A 20475-nucleotide genomic window follows, 5' to 3' on the forward strand; every position below is an offset into this window, starting at 1 on the left:
GTACTAATATCCGCTGTAGTAGTACAATGGATGTCGGCAAAGGGATTTATTGATTACAAGATCTGTTAACCTGTTCTCTGCCACTGGCAGATGCTGTAATAGATTAAGGTGCCGCACCAGCATGTATCAGCTCTTCTAGGCATCTATGGCGCCCACAAATACGTTACTACGACCTCTGCATGGAGTATATTAGGGGTTGGCGACAATAGGCAGATCCAATACACCAGAACGCAAAAAAACCCCACTTAAGCTGGCCAGGTACTTATTCTGACAATAGCTATTCCTCCTGACCCTGTCCATATGCATGCATGCTCAACCTGGCCAAGCATTCATGTCATCACAATAAGGAGAAGGAGAGAAGCTGCAGCCAAGCTTATTCAACACGCCCAAGCCTTCTTAAAGCACCACCATATGTAATAAATGGTTGGCTGGTTCAGCAGATGTTCAACAATGGCTACATTTAATGGCTTTGCCAAGTCGTGAATGTAAAGAGAAGGGAAGAATCCTCAGCCAGGCTAGTTTAATATATCAAATTCTTCTTCTGGTTGGGCACATCCAGTTGACATTCATTTATGGATACCCTTTAGGGCTCTCCAATCTTACTCACAACATCTGGAAAGCACTTAAAGTAGTTTGCCATATGGAAACCAGGGGCAAGCTGTAGGGGGTGCAGAGGTAGCGGTGGCTACTTGGGCTCTCAAGCTGAGGGGGCCCCAAAGGACTCTCTGCCACAAAATATACAGTTGTTCTAAAGGGTATATGGTAAGTAGGGTCCATGTTACAGATTTGGAATTGGAGCCCAGGAGCTTCAAGATACACCTCTGGGTCCAACTACCCAGACCACCACTCATCAGGAAAATGGAGGCCTTTCGTTCCTTGTTCCGAATAGAGTAGTGATTGGGAAAATGCCACTGCCCCTCCAAGTAACTGTGAGGGTCTCAAATGACAGATCCCACTGATCAGATATGGATGACCTCCCCTAAGGATAAGTTCTCAACTATCTGAAAAAAATCCCATTAGGGGACTGATCTCCTGCATCAAGGGCAACCAAGAACATGTGCAATGACGTGGCTACAGCGCACCTTCATCCTGTTTGGTGGAGGTCCCAGGGGTCAAGCCCTAACTTCTTACAAAGAATAGGCCACAATGTGTGGATAGGATTGGTCAGAATCCCATTCACTTCGCAGGTACTGTAAAATGACACGTTTTTTTCTGCTGCGTTCCAGCAACGTGGGACTTTACCCTTAGGCTGTGGCACTGCGTTGGCAAAAATGCAGCGTTTTACAATATCTGCAAAGTGGATCAGATTCTGGTTAATCCCCTCCGCACGTTGCAGAAACAAATCTGCAAACAAACGCGCACTTTTTTTGAAAATCGGAGCATGTCAATTAAACGCTAGCGTTTTCCGTATAGGCGCAAAAAGTCCACAGAGGAAAACTCTGTGGACATTGTGAGAAAAATACTGCAGAAAGAAATGCAATGTGTTTTGAAAACCTGACCTAAGGATAGGTCATCAATAATGTGATTTACGGGGATCCAAAACCTGGGACCTCCACTGATCAGCTCGTGGGTAATTGCTGAGGCCTCCTCACTGAATAGGAAGCACAGTGCCATACATTGCCTTGCTTCGTATTCACTTAAAGGGATTCTATCATTAAAATTTTATTTTTTCTGCTGTCCACGTCGGAATAGCCTTAAGAAAGGCTGTTCTTCTCCTTCCTTTAGATGTCTTCTCCGGGCCGCCGTTCGGTAGAAATCCCGGTTTTCGTCAGTATGCAAATGAGTTCTCTTGCAGCACTGGAGGCGGGCCCGATGCTGCCAGAGAACTCTCCAGCGCCGCCTTCATCTTTGCCTGGAACAGCCTCTCTACGCGTCTTCTTCCGGGGCTGGGTTCAAATTTCTAGGCCTCGGACAAAGCCGACTGCGCATGCCCTCCGGCCACAAGAAGGTGGCCGCTTACACAGTACATTTTCTTGTGGCCGGTGGGCATGCGCAGTTTGAACCCAGCGCTGGAAGAGGACGCAAAGAGAGGCTGTTCCAGATGAAGATGGAGGCGGTGCTTGAGAGTTCTCTCACAGCATTGGGGACGACCCCAGTGCTGTTTGAGCGCTGAGGACCGCCCCCAGTGCTGTGAGAGAACTCATTTGCATAAAGAAGAAAACCGGGATTTCTACCGAACGGCGGTGCAGAGAATACATCTAAAGGTAGGAGAAGAATAGCCTTTCTTAAGGCTATTCCGATGTGATAGGCAGAAAAAATACAATTTTAATGAATCCCTTTAAATAGGACTGAGTTCCTGCTGTACGATATGACATCATCAGTACATAAAGAGGCCTCTTCCTCAGTGCTGCTGTCGCTTCCAACAGCTGAACAGTCAAGGTCCTAGGTATTGGACCACCACCAAACACATATTGATGACCATACCAAAGGATAGGCCATCAGTATATAAGTCATGGTGAATGGTTGATTTCTCCGACTTCCTCAGTTCCTTGCAGTCTAGTATTTATATTGCTTGCCCTTGTATTTCTGAGGCCATAAGACTCCGCTTGTTATATTGTGGTTTATCCTTTCCTGTTATTTCGAAAAATCTTAATAGCAATTGATCACAACTATGACTTCAGATAGGGAACAACTCTTTCCTCCTCCACCTAGCCGAGTGTACACCTTTTCCAAGTTGGGAGGCCAAAAATTGGTGGGCTCGGCCTACATTAATCGAATGTGAAGGACCACCTTTTAAAAAAAATTCTGATCCCTGGGCAAATTTTATTACCGACGACCTATCTTCAGGTCAGATCGGTGGGGTCCGACACCCAGACCCTGCACAACAACCTATAAACAGGATGGATGCCAGAAGCAGATGGTTCCGTAAGACACGTCATCACTATCAGAATTGGCCTGGGGGCCAGAAAAGTCATTTACGCTACCGTAAGCCATTGTCTCCGAACTTCGTAGAGTGTTCTTTTAACCTACAGCCACCCCGACCATGACGTCGGAGACATCTGCTTGACGCCTGTGTACCTTAACTAAAGGATAATGTATGTACGAGGAACTGAAATCGATAAAACATGTATAATTGATATCTACAATATAACACATCACTTCTAATATAATGCACGCAATGTAAAGCTACACATATGAATAATGGATGGCGTATTGAACCCAATAATCCAATTCTGTACCGGCAAACTACTGTCATTTGCATGTTTGCATATATCGCTAAAATGACAAGCAATATAGACACGACCTATTAATCTTCTGCGCTGGGGTCAGTCATGTCCTATTACAGTCAGTGCTCGATGGCTGGACACTGGATGGACTTTATGTAAAAAAAAATTTAAAAAAAGAAGTCAACAAAATGGGATAGAATATATTCTGGGTATTAGAGTGTTGTATATGAAAAGGGGCTCAGGGCTTAACACTGCGGACCTGGGATAGAGTTTAATTAAACAACATCTCTATGGCGCTCATATGTTCTCTCCATGTTTGCAAGGCTTTCCTTAGGTACTCTGGTTTCCCTAAACACTCTGATAAGTTACCCATCTTCCTATGAGATTGGTCCTAATCTCCATCTGGGACCATCCCGTTATGGCCACTTGTTCCCTATTCACAGGGCACGGGATAAGTGTCCGATCGCTGGGGGTCCCAATTGCCGGTTCCACCAGTGATCAGGAGGACGAAAGACCAAAAGTCCCCCTAAGGCCTCATTTTGAACATAGTACCAGTGCACTTGCGCGACCAGCACTATTCACTTCTATGGGGCTGCCAGGACTGTAATCCCTGGTAGTGCCGGCAAACCCATAGAAGAGAATGGAGTACTGGTCTGGCGCTCCATTTACAAGGAGGCCTTACAGGTACTTTTAGTCTCCCGTCCTCCTGATTATTGGGGGAGCCGGAGATCAGGCCTCAGGCGGGGGATCGGACACTTACCCCCTGTCCTGTGGATAGAGGATAAGTGTCCATAACTGGATGACCCCTTTAAAGGGATCTTATCATTTACACGCATTTTTTTCTAGGTTCCACGTCAGAATAGCCTTAAGAAAGGCTATTCTTCTCCTACCTTTCGTTGTCTTCTCCGCGCCACCGTTCGCCTGCAATCCTGTTTTTTCTCGGTATGCAAATTAGCTCTCTCGCAGCACTGGGGGCGGGCCCCAGTGTTCAAACGCCATTTTTTTGGTGGCCGGCCGCTTACTGAGCATGCACAGTATGCTCCTGTAGTTCTATGGAGTACAGAGCGTACTGCGCATGCTCGAGTAAGTGGCCGGCCACCAAAAAAATGGCTTCCCGCATATAAAGTCGTCTCTGCCCGAGCCCCACTGGCAGAGCCGACTTGTGCATGCGTTTAATTTTGACCCAGCCGGAAGAAGATGGTGAAGACGACGTTGGTGACGAAGATGGAGGCGGCGCTGGAGAGAGTTCTCTCGCAGCATTGGGGATGCCCACAGTGCTGTTTGAGCGCTGGGGACCGCCCCCAGTGCTGCAAGAAAGCTAATTTGCATATGGAGAAAAAAACAGGATTGCAGGCGAACGGCGGCGCATAGAAGACAACGAAAGATAGGAGAAGAATAGCCTTTCTTAAGGCTATTCCGACGTGGTACCCAGAAAAAATTGCATGCGAATGATAGCATCCCTTTAAGACTAATGTTGCAGATTACAATCTCTGTACCGCGCTGTGGAATAACTTTAAACAAAAAATTTGTCACCACCGCTCTCGTTCTTAGTTCTACCATCTTTTCTATCCTTATGGAGACCATCAGTATGCAGTTTGCCGCTGCTGATGGATCCTCTTTACTAGTTGTCACTCCTGCCAAATTCATCACTGGGGTAGTTTGATGTAATTCTTATAATACGTGTCCTTCTTGTAAGCATCGATGGAAAAGCACCCAAAAACCCAAGTAAAATAGCCATCTCAGTAACACAGTAATACAGTAGTGCGATTCTTGTGTTAGAAGACTAATGCCCTCGTAGCCAATGTAGGTAGGGTTGGTTGACAAGGCCAGATTCGGGATGGTGGAGCACCTGGAATTCTGACCTCAACTGTACTGGACTTACGTTAGGTTCACACCAGCGTTCAGGTTTCCATCTCTCACATCTGCATGGGGATCCAAACAACGGAAACCCAATCCACCAAGTAGTTACCTGCAGAAACCCATGGACCCCATAGACTATAATGGAGTCCACCAGATTTCCACCGATTTTATACTGAAACCAGAGAAGAGAAAATTTCTCCATGCAGGACTGTTCTCTCTGCCGATTGTCAGGGGAATCTGTGGCGGAGTTTCCAACGCAGATGTGAACCTAACCTTAGCATGGTGGATTGGTTCAGCTTAGCCAAGTTGGGGCTAGTAAATTCGGCCAAATTTTCCTTTCCTAACTCGCCTGTGTGAAATGCTCTAAAAAGAGTTGTCCAACCCCCTGAAATATTGTAACCAAATGTCTAGACTGCTATAAAACATCACTTTACCAATTCCCCACCCTACCCTGCTGGTCAGTGCTCCGGCCTCCAAAGATGATGTTTCGATACATGTATGTGGCTGCAGTAGACACCTTGGAGGTCACATGTCTCTTAATGTCGCCATTGTTAGCCTGGGTACAGAGGGACACGGCAGCACAGATATGGTGGGGATTGGTAAAGCTTCCACATAATGACAGCGCAGATCCATCCATGACATCAATGATGGAACCCATTGATTATAATGTGGTCCATTGGGTGTCCAGCATGGTGCCACCATGTTACCACACAAAATATTACAGGTACCACTAGAGGAAACTGTTTGTTTTTTTTTCTTAACAACATAAACATTTTGTTATTGCCTTAATATGCCATAAAAACAAACTATTAGGATAATAGGGGGGGGGGGTTTGAAAGTTCTCCAGAATTGCACCATGTACCTGTGGCCAGCACTCCATTCACTTATATGAGGTTGTTGGGTGGAGAACACAAAAGGAATATCCGGATCCATTCTCCCGATTCTTGGGATCGTGGCTAGCGGGAGCCTATGTATATTGATATAGCACTGAACTCAATAGCAGTGAGCTCCCTCTAGTGGTGGCTGCAGGCAGCCAGCATTTTATTATTTAACTTTGTCTACAGAAGGATATTTAGTGACCGGTATCAGATAGATTGAGCTCTTTATAGAAGTAAGATCTACCACTAGGAATGTAAGAAGCTGACACCGTACACCTCTGTTCTGTGCACAAATTCACACTATTACATAACCAGATTATTTTACTAATCCCAATGTAAAATGGGGAGTGCTCCTCTCTGGTTCCAAATACTAAGAGATTACACAACATGGGCAGGGCGGCCCCAGGCATGAAAACTGAAGGTAACCTGTTCAGCCTTCAAAAATGATTACATATTTACAGAAATACAGGAATATACACATTGTATACTTACTAGATACATACACGGTATACTTACTATATACATGCACAACTAGTGCTCTTACTAGATATATACACACAGGATCACTCACTAGGTATATACACATTTATTACAAACATGTACATACAGGTTATGTATGTATATAGGTATGCACACTCACAACATATAGGCTCACATGTATACTCGTGGCATAACAAACACACACATAGTACACTTACTAGACACGGGAATGCACAAAAACACACAAAGGTGAAACATTCATTCCATACAGGCACATCACACTCATAGGGAATAAGCACCTGCACACATTATCTACTAGGACACACACATGCATCCTCACTCCATGCCGACAAACACACACACACTCAGTACAACATACCTGTACATACATACAAACATATTTACGACCACTTACACAAATCGCCTTGTACATCCTTACAAGGTAAAATCCTAAAGACGAAAATTATTGCACGCACAGACAACAATTTTGGAAGAGCATTGGCCTGCACACTCGTTCATGCACATTAGGCCAAAAAACATTTAAAGGAGTTTTAGGGTCCAGATGACCCCAAACCAGTCAACCGATCCGGAGACCTTCAGGCACTGAAATCTACTGCATGGGATGGGGTCATATGCAGCTTTGCAGAACCCCACCACTATCACTGCAGCACGGTGTCAGGGTGGATCAGCTGATACGTGTCTGGTCCGGTTGTCAGTCCTGCACCAACCAGACCTATGAACAGGATATTTACAAAAAAAAAAAACTAAGGGCAGAAAGAAAAAATACCTGGGGTTGGAAAACCCCTTTAGTCTGGGGCCCCACGGGACATAAACTCCACGATTTGCCCGCTGCGTGAAAAATCGTGGAATCTTACAGTGCAAGCAAAGGGGATGGGATTCATGCAAATCCCATGCCCACTATGCAGAAGAAATTGCAGCGCAGACACGCTGCGATTTCTAAAGCCGTTGCGGCTTTGCAAATCACAGCATGTCAATTATATCTACGGAAACGCCGGCGGCTTTCCCATAGATATAATTGTAACAGAAAGTCTGCGGAGGTAAACTCCGCAAACTTTCTGTTGAAAGTGCTGCAGAAAGAACCATAGTGCGTTCACGCTGCGGCTCTTTCTGCAGTGCTTTAGCGCTGCAATTACGGCCCATGGGGCCTTAGCCTTAAGGCCGGCAAAAAATGCTGCGTACCTGCAAAGTGGATGGGATTCTGGCTAATCCCATCCACACATTGTAGAAAAAATCAGCAATTTCAAGAACCGTTGCGTTTTTGTAAATCGCAGCATGTCAGTTATACCTATGGAAACACCAACACGTTCCATATAGGTGTAATAGAAACAGAAAGTCCAAAACTCTGCAGATTTTCGGGGGGAAAAACCACGATGTGTGTCCACCGGCGGTTTTTCCGTTGCGTTGCAGCTCACTACATGGGGCCTTAGCCTTACACGTAGTTGTACCATCCCTTAATTTTGCCACGCTAGGCCTCATCCCATGTAGGCCCAGTACCAAGTATGGAGAAAAATAGCATACAGTCCAAACGTTAGCCAAAAACTCTGCTCGTAGCCTTTACAGACAAGATCACAATGCAATTTTCATGGAACCAGATCTAAGACACAGAAAAAAATGTCTCAATTCTGAAAAACCTTCTTTATTGCTCTGTTACATCTATAAAATAATCCTGATTGTACATACACTGCAAAAATATAGTATTACTATAATAATACTCAGGTAAAGGCCTAAGATCATCATGGTTACAGACTACAAACAAGGCCTGTGTAGTCAGACTGCCGCTAACGGTCAAAGAATAGGAATATAGGCAGGATCAGACGACACATGGCTTGTTTGTAGTCTGTAAGCATGGAGACACATACATAAACACTGAAACCGTACAAACAAAACAACAGAGAAATTTGACATAACTTTATTCGCCAGTGGCTTCATTTTTAGCCCAAATGACTTGTAAAAGTCAAGAATTCAATTATGTAAATGCGTTACGTTGCTGACAACCACAATGAAAACATATCTGGGCAGATCCCAATACATGACAATGGCGGCGAAACCGGAGGAGCATGTAGGCCATCAACCTAAAGGTCATCTTACAAGACGCAATTATTAGGCCACAGCAAATGATAATTGGCTGATGTAAATGAGCCATCAACGTAGAAGTTGTTGTGTTGTCTTGGAATACTAAGGGCCTGGGTTAGAATCGGACCACGGCTACATCTACATGGCATGTGCTTGTGTCTCCATCAAGGGTAGAGTAGTTTGGACCGAAACCAGAAGCAGAGGCCGCCACAGATTCCGGTCCAAAAGACGGGACGCCATGACTGAAAGCCAGGGTGCTGCACCGGCATCCAGCGGCGCACTCCGCTCCGGATTAGGCCCAATAAATGGGCCTAGTCCGGAGGAGGGAGTGTCTTCAGGCCGAATCGTGAGGCGAAACAGCCTGAAGAATGAGCACCTCGCACAAGCCGGCTCCCGGAAAAAGCTCCTGAGCGACTCCCGTTGATTTCAATGGGAGCCGTCTTTTTGGTCAGGATTTTGAGGCGAATACGGCCTCAAAATCCTGAGCAAAAAACTCTGTGTCAACTTAACCTTACTCTTCAGTTTCCCAATTTGCACTCTCTCTAACAATTTTATATGAGAAGATAAGAGCGCATCTTAAATGGTGAGCACCTTTCGGTACGGGGACTGGTGTTACCAAATATATTTATTGTACAAGGCTGCACAATAGGATGGCGCTACGTGAATATTGAGAAGATTTTTTTGGAACTCAATTATGGGTGACCTATCCTTAGGTCAAGAATATCAGATCGGTGGAGGTCCGATTCCCAACAATCCCACCAGTCAGTTGTGATATTGGACAAGGAACAATACTCAATCTTTTTGTGGCTGATTTTGAGGCAGATTCCATTGTGTTGGATCCTGGCATGGATTCCGTAGCCGTGGCCGAAGGCTCATTCATCTGGGGTGGAAAAGGGGAATCTGAGATGGAGGTCATCCTCAAATTCCTCTTCATTTTCTGCTGTCTTGACTTATCCTTAGGGCCCATTCTCTGCTTTCTGACCCTCCACCACCTGGTAGGTCTCACATGTCTTTCAGATCTCTGCCTCCCCCTGAAGGAAGATTCAGGACAGACTACGGCAACAATTTTGATGTTTCTACTAAGAGGGTTCTCCACCTTGGACAATCCCTATTTACTAGAAAGCTCCTACGGCAATAATGTGAACACAAAATGCTCCCCCTCTTGGGACCTCCATTGATGAGCTGTGATCTGGCAAAATGGTGGAAGTGTTCAATATCCCTGCAGTGCCACCACTGGAGAAATGAGGTATTACACAGTGTCCACTAGAAATAATGCCTTAAGTTTGTAATACAGGCAAGTCAGGTCCTCCACGAATGACACTCTTTCATCTGTTCTCTTCTTTGGCCAAGAGATGAAAACCCTGAACAGAAGACTCCCCACTCTAACAATTCCCCAATAGGTTTCTTATACTGTACGTCCCCTTGGCTGGATCTATAGAATTTCAGTGGGATTTTCCAAAGGCAAACATCAGTTGGCTTCAGTAATGGCGCTATACATGGAAAGCGTAATTCGTCCCATTCTAATTCCACTAGGAACATGCATGCTTGTACAAGGGCGCATGTTTATTTAGATGAGGAGAGGGGTGTTAGTCGCTGGCAGACCCCTTTTGTAGAGTGTCTGCACCTTCTTCTCCTGATATCTGCAGAAGGTTGGTGGGACCCAAAACTCATAAGCTTGACGTCCAACTTATCTTACACTTATGGTCACTTATAAATATAGAACACTATTCTACCCACCCGCTCCATTCACTTCTAAGCGGCTGCCTGGACTCTGACCGCCGACTGTCCTACTGACATGGGGCACATAAGGGAATTTGGGGAATAGTCCCAGTAGCCAAATCTTCAGAAATCATATACTTCCCCCTATCTTGTGGATAGGACATAAGAGTCTAAAAATCTTTAAAAATGGAACCGTTCTCATTATAAATATAGTCAGATGTGAAAGCAGCAAATTATAGAGTAGGAGGAGCAGAGCAGAATGATCGGGTAAAGATTCGACTTGGGAGTCAAGTGGGCGGTCCCGTTGATTAGGACCACCCACTGAACTTCTAAGCCTTGAAGTACAGGGATCTCAATGAGTAAAATACAAGTTATACCGAATATCTTCCAAATAAAACTATATATCATGCTCCTCCTCCTGCTCTATAACATGTCGCTGATAGATCAGACATATTGTACAACGTGGCAAACTCCATTTAATATTGGGGTCTAGCACTGTGAGGATAAGGATGGGAGTCATAATGTAGCAAAAGTTTTAGGCAGGTATGGAAAAATTCTGCAATATACGAATAGTGTTAAGAGCTTATTTTTGTCAATTAATATAACAGAAATCTAAATTCCAATAATATTTGGTGTGATCTTTGCCCTCAACCACCCTTTGCTTTCCATCAGTTCTTCTCGGTACTTGCAGACAGTTTTTTAAGGAACTTGGCAGTGAGGTTGTTCCCGCCATCTTGGAGAAGTAACCTCAGATCTTCTGTGGATGTAGGATTGCTCCAATCCTTCTGTCTCTACATGTGATCCCAGACAGACTGGATGATGTGGAGATCAGAGCTTTGTGAGGGCCGGATCATCACCTCAAGGATTCCTCCTCCAGAGGGTAAAGGTCACACCAAATATTGAAGGCATTTAGATTTTTTTTTCCTTTTCTCTATTCTAATCCATTGTATTAATTTGGCAAAAAATAAACTATTAATCCTTCTATTTCTGAAAAAATTCTTAGGCTGGATACCCAATAGCGCTGGGAGTCTCCGCCGCTAAATCCGTCTAAAATTAAACTTTTCCCTTAGCCGGTTTCAGTTTAAAATCATCAGAAACGGGACAGAAACCCAGCGGACCCCATTATAGTCTATGTTTTCTGCAGATTTCCATACGTAAGCACTTTTTAAGTGCACAGGGTTTCTGTCTTTCCGGGCCCCGCGCAAACCTGAAGGACGGAAACCAAACGCTAGTGTGAACCTAGTGTCACTTTGCAGCATTTGTTAACCCCCATGCCTGCCTAAAACTTTTGCACAGTATTGCAGATGAATAGATGGAAAGCGTGATAGATAGGCAGATAGATAGAGAACAAGAGGGATACATAGACAGAGAACAAGAAGGATAGATAGATAGATAGATAGATAGATAGATAGATAGATAGATAGATAGGTAGATAGGTAGATAGGTAGATAGGTAGATAGTAGATAGATAGATAGATAGATAGATAGATAGATAGATGGTAGATAGTAGATAGATAGATAGATAGATAGATAGATAGATAGATAGATAAATAGATAGATAGATAAATAGATAGATAGTAGATAGATAGGAGATATATAGATAGATAAGAGATAGATAGATAGATAGATAGATAGATAGATAGATAGATAGATAGGTAGATAGTAGATAGATAGATAGGAGATAGATAGATAGATAGATAGATAGATAGATAGATAGATGGTAGATAGTAGATAGATAGATAGATAGATAGATAGATAGATAGATAGATAGGAGATAGATAGAGTAATAGAAAGTGAAAAACAGCACAGAAAATAAAAAGTGCGGATGCAAAATCTGAGAGAAGGCGATGACCTCCAAGGAATACAGAATAGTAAAAAAGTAGAGTACTGCCGTTTTTGCGCTTCTAGATAGATAGATGGATAGATAGGAGATAGATCATCTAAAATTGCATTGAAAACTGGTCTTTCAGAGGGGTGGTCTTCTCATCCAAGACGGCCAGTACACATAATATACCGTATCATGAAACCCAAAACCTATCATAGAAAATCTGATCTTCCTAAAGACGTAGTCTATACGATAATATATAAGAGCAGAATTCTATATACATTTATCCATATGTATATTTTATTTCATGAATTTCTTTAGCTATAATTGCAGGCCTGGATAACTCATCGGTATAAGTGGTTAGAAAGTCCCATTTAGAGGTTGTATTCTAGGAAACGGGAGGGCAATACAAATAACTAGTATAGAAGATACAGTAACTATCACATATGTAATAAAACATAAAGACGTGAAAATAAGCAGCTGTATATGATACAAGTGTGAGGAGGACATAAATACAGCGGATAACAGCCCATAGTATATAGGAGCCTATGGGACCACACAACTAATCTATTAGCAGAGTTCTCCTCGATCGATACTCCGACTGCAACACAGGATATCCAATGCAATGCAAATCAAGCCAGAGCTGAGCAGAATAAAATACAGGTATCCTCCATTCCTAAGTAAAATCCACATCCCTGCCTAGGTCCGGTGACCGGTGCTATCTCATGGCCCCACATCATTTGCCATTAGGATGGTGGGATACAAGCTATGGATATTTCAGCACCAGTGTATGGGAACAGCTCCATATCAGAAATGCAGGAGGGGAGATGCAGGAGGGGAGAGGGAGGAGGGGGGGGGGGGGGGATTCCCATAATATATAGACATTTCTAGCCCTCTACAACCGGTCCCTGCCTACACACCGTGACACTTGCAAATAATCCCAAATATATCTATATAATAAAAAAAAGAAATCGCTTTCTTGCACTGCCTTGTGCTCAGCAAGGAGGCAGAGACCACCGTCAGGGAAACCGGGTCAGCTGCAATATCTGCATTGTACCTCGTAAAAAAAAAAAAAAAAAACTGCATTTCCGAGCCTCTTATAGCACATCGATTTATTATCATGGTTAACCCCTCGCTGCCCACACCCCATTCACCCCCCCCTTCACCTCTGTATAACAACAGCCTAAGCCTGTTCGGTAAAAAGGGATCCCCCCTTACATTGCAGATTTTCTGCCATCGGCTCCCTCAATAATACATCCAAATCGTTCATTTCAGGCTCTCTGCCTTCGTACGTCACTGAGCTCGAAACTCCAATACCTCCCCGTTTCAGAAAGAAATAAATAAATCACGAAGAGAGCGGAAAAAAAAAAAGGAGAAAAGAAAATGAGATCTAGAGGCAGCGATGGAGGAAGGGAGGCATTCGCTTCTGATCTCTATTAAAGGGACAATCATTCCCAACACACACACACACACGGCGGCGATACGAGCTGGAGGGATACAGCTACATGTCACCCCCAAAAAGCAAGCCTGATGTCGCAGGGCCTGGGTGTCCTCGACAAACGCCTGGTCCTCCCTATGGACAAAAATAGCTGCTTTTTTTTTTTTTTGCACAATATCTAAGATTTGCAGCCGTACGTCCCCACTGCAGCGTCCGCCACCACCACCACCACGTTGTGCTTGCAGCACTGAGAGCTCAGGATCACGCTTTTTTTTTTTTTTTTTGCAAATGACTGCAATCCTTATCTAGTCTCCATGGGTGGATTTCCCAATTTCTTCCCTCCCCCTAGTCACGGAGAGTGGATATAGATGGATGTGTGTGTGTATGGTCTATTGACAAATCACATATGGCTATGTCACCTAAACACAACACGACGTGCATTATTATTAGCAGGCAGAAATATTAGGCAATACACAGATTCACGGCAGGGGATATGGAGGGGGGGGGGATTGATTATTTGCAATAATGAAGGGTTAATGGTGGGGGGATGAGATTGTGGGGAGTCTATGAGAAGCGTATATAGGTCAGCATCAGGGGGAGGCAGTGGGATTTCCTTGCATCGGGGTATATGGAGGTGATCGGCCGGGTATAGGGGGCTATTCTATAGGTATGATATAATATAGCAGTGCAGTGACATAGGCATGGGCTAGATGGTATATGCATGTCAATGCAGCCGGGCTGTCATGTCTGTGGCTGCAGATCCTATGGCTAGAGCATGCTATAGATGTGCAGGTATGTATTCCCAGGGATATGCACCGTGCAGCCTTGCAGATGCACACATCACGGGGTGCAATGGGGTCGCTGTTGCTGGGAGATGGTCTCTTTTATCAGCCAGGTGCCATTTTGTAGCGGCAGGTTGCCGGCTGGAGCCCCCTTCACAGCCGCTGTCATGTCAGTGCAGAGAGGGGGGGGGTGCAGGACACATACACACACAGCACAACCGGCACCGCCGCCGTATTACCTGTCAACACCCCGACGCGTATTTGGTGGTCGTGATTAGTAAGGATCATGCCCTCGGCCGCCATCTTCCTTCCGCCGGAGCCGCTGTCACCGGCCGTTCAGTGAGCAGGAGAAGCCTGGGATGGGAGAGCGGGAGGCAGGCGGGCGAGCCGAGCGACGAGCACATCCAACCCGGCCGAGGGGAAGACGGAGACTCTGAAGGGGGAGGAGGCAGCCAGGCGTGAGCAGCGCACAGCCGATGGCATCGAGCGGCAGCTCCTTCACTGAAGGAATTCTGGTGTCAGGGAGAAGGAGAAGTGGCTGCTCATCACTGTCATGTACAGGAGGGGGCGCTGCAGGCTAGTGCGGGCTACTGTCCTCTGGTGTCAGCCGGTGCTGCAAGGGGATGGTGGACAAGAAGTCCTGATAATAATATAGGAGGTGACTATTACTAACTGGTGTAGTCTGAGCACAGTATCACCACATCATACAGTCTCCCTTAACTATCACATCCCTTTAAGGGCATTTTAGAATATAGTTATCCCTGTACTGTGACATCACTGTGTGTATTATCCTGTACTGTGACATCACTGTGTGTATTATCTCTGTACTGTGACATCACTGTGTGTATTATCCCTGTACTGTGACATCACTGTGTGTATTATCCCTGTACTGTGACATCACTGTGTGTATTATCTCTGTACTGTGACATCACTGTGTGTATTATCTCTGTACTGTGACATCACTGTGTGTATTATCTCTGTACTGTGACATCACTGTGTGTATTATCCCTGTACTGTGACATCACTGTGTGTATTATCCCTGTACTGTGACATCACTGTGTGTATTATCCCTGTACTGTGACATCACTGTGTGTATTATTATCCCTGTACTGTGACATCACTGTGTGTATTATCCTGTACTGTGACATCACTGTGTGTATTATCCTGTACTGTGACATCACTGTGTGTATTATCTCTGTACTGTGACATCACTGTGTGTATTATATCTGTACTGTGACATCACTGTGTGTATTATCCCTGTACTGTGACATCACTGTGTGTATTATCCCTGTACTGTGACATCACTGTGTGTATTATTCTGTACTGTGACATCACTGTGTGTATTATCCTGTACTGTGACATCACTGTGTGTATTATCTCTGTACTGTGACATCACTGTGTGTATTATCCCTGTACTGTGACATCACTGTGTGTATTATCTCTGTACTGTGACATCACTGTGTGTATTATCCTGTACTGTGACATCACTGTGTGTATTATCCTGTACTGTGACATCACTGTGTGTATTATCCCTGTACTGTGACATCACTGTGTGTATTATCTCTGTACTGTGACATCACTGTGTGTATTATCCTGTACTGTGACATCACTGTGTGTATTATCCCTGTACTGTGACATCACTGTGTGTATTATCTCTGTACTGTGACATCACTGTGTGTATTATCTCTGTACTGTGACATCACTGTGTGTATTATCCCTGTACTGTGACATCACTGTGTGTATTATCCCTGTACTGTGACATCACTGTGTATTATCTCTGTACTGTGACATCACTGTGTGTATTATCCTGTACTGTGACATCACTGTGTGTATTATCCCTGTACTGTGACATCACTGTGTGTATTATCCTGTACTGTGACATCACTGTGTGTATTATCCCTGTACTGTGACATCACTGTGTGTATTATCTCTGTACTGTGACATCACTGTGTGTATTATCCTGTACTGTGACATCACTGTGTGTATAATCCCTGTACTGTGACATCACTGTGTGTATTATCCTGTACTGTGACATCACTGTGTGTATTATCCCCGTACTGTGACATCACTGTGTGTATTATCCCCGTACTGTGACATCACTGTGTGTATTATCCTGTACTGTGACATCACTGTGTGTATTATCTCTGTACTGTGACATCACTGTGTGTATTATCCCTGTACTGTGACATCACTGTGTGTATTATCCCTGTACTGTGACATCACTGTGTGTATTATCTCTGTACTGTGACATCACTGTGTGTATTATCCCTGTACTGTGACATCACTGTGTGTATTATCCCTGTACTGTGACATCACTGTGTGTATTATCCTGTACTGTGACATCACTGTGTGTATTATCCTGTACTGTGACATCACTGTGTGTATTATCTCTGTACTGTGACATCACTGTGAGTATTATCCCTGTACTGTGACATCACTGTGTGTATTATCTCTGTACTGTGACATCACTGTGTGTATTATCCATGTACTGTGACATCACTGTGTGTATTATCTCTGTACTGTGACATCACTGTTTGTATTATCTGAAATTTACCCAAGGTGGGACTATTAAAGGATTATCTTATCTTATTATCCTGTACTGTGACATCACTGTGTATATTATCCCTGTACTGTGACATCACTGTGTGTATTCAGGGCCGCCATCAGGAATTTTGGGGCCCCATACAGCCTAAGTGTCTGGGCCCCCCCCATTTTAAAACTAGTTTATTTTGCGTCATACCAATTATGTATTACATTTAGCAGCATTACAAGGCTTAATCGGATTCTATTTGTAGGTAATATCTGCTACGTGTGAATGCGCCTATAGAGAGCTGACACCATTTATAAGAGCCCTCCTAATAAATCCTCAGGGCTTTTTCACATTGCGTTTTTGGCCTCCCTTGCCGGGATACGTTGGTAACCAGTCAGAATCAGCTGTCAACTTATCCCTGCACAAAGAACTGGCCAATAAAAAAAAGGGGGGCCTGCATTCTCCGTGCAGGGATAAGTGGGTAGCTGATTGTGACTGGTTACCAACGTATCCCGGCAAGGGAGGCCAAAAACACAATGTGAACACTCCTTTAAAGTGAAAGTCCCACCCCCAAACAGGCTGCTATGCTAGTAGCATAGCAGCCTACATCATTATTATTCTCCAGCTAAAAACTTATATATTATTGCTCCAGTTCCCTCTCCGCAGTGCCGCACACCTGATGTCCCAACAACCCCCCCTCCTCCGTCCACCCTCTAACATCTTTCCATTGCTCCCTGTACCCATACCTCCCAACTTTTGAAGAACCAAGAGAGGGACAAAATGTGCGGCGCACTTTGCGTGCCGCTGGAAATTTAGCCCCACCCACTGTTATGTTGACACCGCCCACTCATTAATTTTTCATGTGCCCGCACACAGTATAATCCTCCTACAGTCACCCGTAAATTATATGTCCCCCCTCCGTCTCTCCCCCAGCTTCATATACACCCTTCATCTGCCCCCAGATTCATGTCCCTCCATCTCTGCCCCCAGATTCATGTCCCTCCATCTCTGCCCCCAGATTCATGTCCCCCCAACTCTGCCCCCAGATTCATGTCCCCTCCATTTCTGCCCACAGATTCATGTCCCCACATCTCTGCCCCCAGATTCATGTCCCCTCCATCTCTGCCCCCAGATTCATGTCCCCTCCATCTCTACCCCCAGATTCATGTCCTCTCCATCTCTGCTCCCAGATTCATGTCCCTCCATCTCTGCCCCCAGATTCATGTCCCTCCATCTGTGCCCCCAGATTCATGTCCTCTCCATCTCTGCCCCCAGATTCATGTCCCCTCCATCTCTGCCCCCAGATTCATGTCTCCACATCTCTGCCCACAGATTCATGCCCCCCATCTCTGCCCCCAGATTCATGTCCCCTCCATCTCTGCCCCCAGATTCATGTCCCCTCCATCTCTGCCCCCAGATTCATGTCCCCTCCATCTCTGCCCCCCGATTCATGTCCCCTCCATCTCTGCCCCCAGATTCATGTCCCCTCCATCTCTGCCCCCAGATTCATGTCCCCTCCATCTCTGCCCCCAGATTCATGTCCCCTCCATCTCTGCCCCCAGATTCATGTCCCTCCATCTCTGCCCCCAGTGTCATGCCGTCCTCTCCTTCATCTGCCCCCAGTTTCACGTTCCACATTACACTTACCTTCTCCTTCGTTCCCCCGCTGCTCTCTGCGCGCCTCTCTCTCTTACTGGCGCACAGTTGTAGACGCGATGTGACGTCATCACATCGCGTCTACACTACAGGTCAGCTCCTCGCTTCAGCCGCATATGTGTCAGCGAGAGAGGCGGCAGCGGCGAAGCGAGGAGCTGACACAGGTCAGCTCCTTGCTTCAGCCGCGTATGTGTTCAACTCAGATCTGCGTCCTCTGGACACAGATCTGAGTTGAAACAGGACATACAATGACTGCTGCGGGCGCCAAGGGGCCAGCACACGGTGGCGGGCCAAAACCGGGCCCCCCCATTTTTAAATTTGGCCGGGCCCCTTACGCCAGTAGCAGTAGTACTGGCCTATCGTCGGCCCTGTGTGTATTATCTCTGTACTGTGACATCACTGTGTATTATCTCTGTACTGTGACATCACTGTGTACATTTTCTCTGTATGATGATATCACTAACCAGATTATCAATGCACAAAGACATCACTGTACGTTTCATCCCTATTTCAGTTTGTGTCCCTAATTTTCCAAAACAGTTCTGGCAAATTTCAGGCAGTCCCAACTGAGAGTGGGTGCGGCTTGCAAAACTCCCCCACAAAATAGGGAGTCCACCCAGTTTAGAGTGGATCTTCTGCATGACCAGGATCGGTCCTGGGGAGGGCTTAAATATCTATATTCTACCAACTTCATTATTAGTAGGTATTAGAGTGTCCCTATATACTTCACCTGACAGAGAGACAGAAGAGAGAAGTACAAGAACTTCCTTTGTATTTTCTATTCCTTTTACAGACACTCCTGACTTTGGCTCAACAATGCAGCGAAATCTGCAACAAAAACATTGTGTTTTCACAACAGGGGCCTTAGCCGAAAATAGTATTTCCTCTCCCTTATGGTAATCTTTATAAAGATGACACATATTGTAGTGTTGCTGGGGCAGGGCTAGAACCTTTGACTTGGGCGTGATAGCGGCTTTCTTTGTCCATGTATTCTTTATAGACATATACCGTATTGTGTCCCCCCCCCCATATGTCATAATAGACCTTTCGACATTTTTTTTTCTGATACATTAGCCCCAGTTACAAGAGGAATTCAGTATCCTAAGTTACACTACGGAGCAGATCTAGCAGCTTAAAGGGGTTGTCCCATCTAAAGGATCCTATCTATACTGGTAGATTATGTAAATTGAAGACTTTTCCTAAATATATTGCATTAGAAATGCTGCTTTGTTTGCCTGTTATGTGTACTTATTCCTCCCATTGTTTACACAGCGTTACCATAACCACGGACCTGGGAGATAGGACAAGTGAGGTCACTCAGTGCTCTTCCGGCAGGCCAATCAGTTCAGCTAATTGCAGTTTGTTGATAAAGTCTGTTATCTTGTTATCTCTCTATTGTGGGGAATCGCTCAGGTAGATGCTTGTAGCAGTACAGCAAACAGGGACACAGACACTGGGTTGCACACAAGTTCAGGCTTTAGTCACTTGTAGTGCATTAACTGCCTATACAAAGGTACAAATAACCAAAACAAAAGCCTTCTCGGCTGAGAACTAACTTAAACATAGGGAAACTTTTCCCTGACTATACAGGAGACTGGCTACTAGTCTCCCACCTTGGCAACAACAATGGGTGACACAGTACCTGCTCTGTAGATTTGGTCTGGACAGGTCAGATCTGTCAGTGTGGTGCCACTGTCCTAGTCCTCACACACAGACTAATATCAGGCCTTGATTAGTCAGCTGACCTCCCTGGTGTGGGCCTTTACCAAACACCCTTTAGCTGCCTGGCTGGGACATGCCTGTCTTCCCAGACCACACCCTTCACTCTTTCACGCTATGTAAACACACAGATAGCACTGAGTCCATTCCGTGCAAGCATCTGATCTGCATAAGTATTGTGATACTTCATAGTGTCAGTCGGAGGGGGGGGGGGATACAGGAAGTGAGAAGAAGAGACAACAGGAAAACTGCTGAAACAGTGAGGCCTGGTTCACATCTGCATTCGGTATTCCGTTCGGACACCGTGCGAAAAACACACGGACTCGAT

At 45.1% G+C, this 20475-nt stretch overlaps 1 protein-coding gene across 19 annotated transcripts in view; it reads right to left on the reverse strand.

The window, feature by feature from the left end:
- Positions 1–14633, reverse strand: part of GPHN (gephyrin) — a 245520-nt gene extending 230887 nt beyond the window's left edge. For 18 of the 19 annotated variants that reach the window (XM_075283143.1, XM_075283142.1, XM_075283140.1 and 15 more), the window contains exon 1: positions 14482–14560. In XM_075283143.1, coding sequence (XP_075139244.1) covers positions 14482–14545 — 64 coding nt within the window. In that variant the 5' untranslated portion in view covers positions 14546–14560. Of the gene's footprint in view, positions 1–14481 lie in introns of all 19 variants that reach the window. The other variant, XM_075283130.1, reaches the window with a different exon arrangement.
- Positions 14634–20475: the final 5842 nt, after the last annotated feature.

Source organism: Leptodactylus fuscus, chromosome 7, assembly GCF_031893055.1.
Source record: "Leptodactylus fuscus isolate aLepFus1 chromosome 7, aLepFus1.hap2, whole genome shotgun sequence".
Lineage (NCBI taxonomy): Eukaryota > Metazoa > Chordata > Amphibia > Anura > Leptodactylidae > Leptodactylus > Leptodactylus fuscus.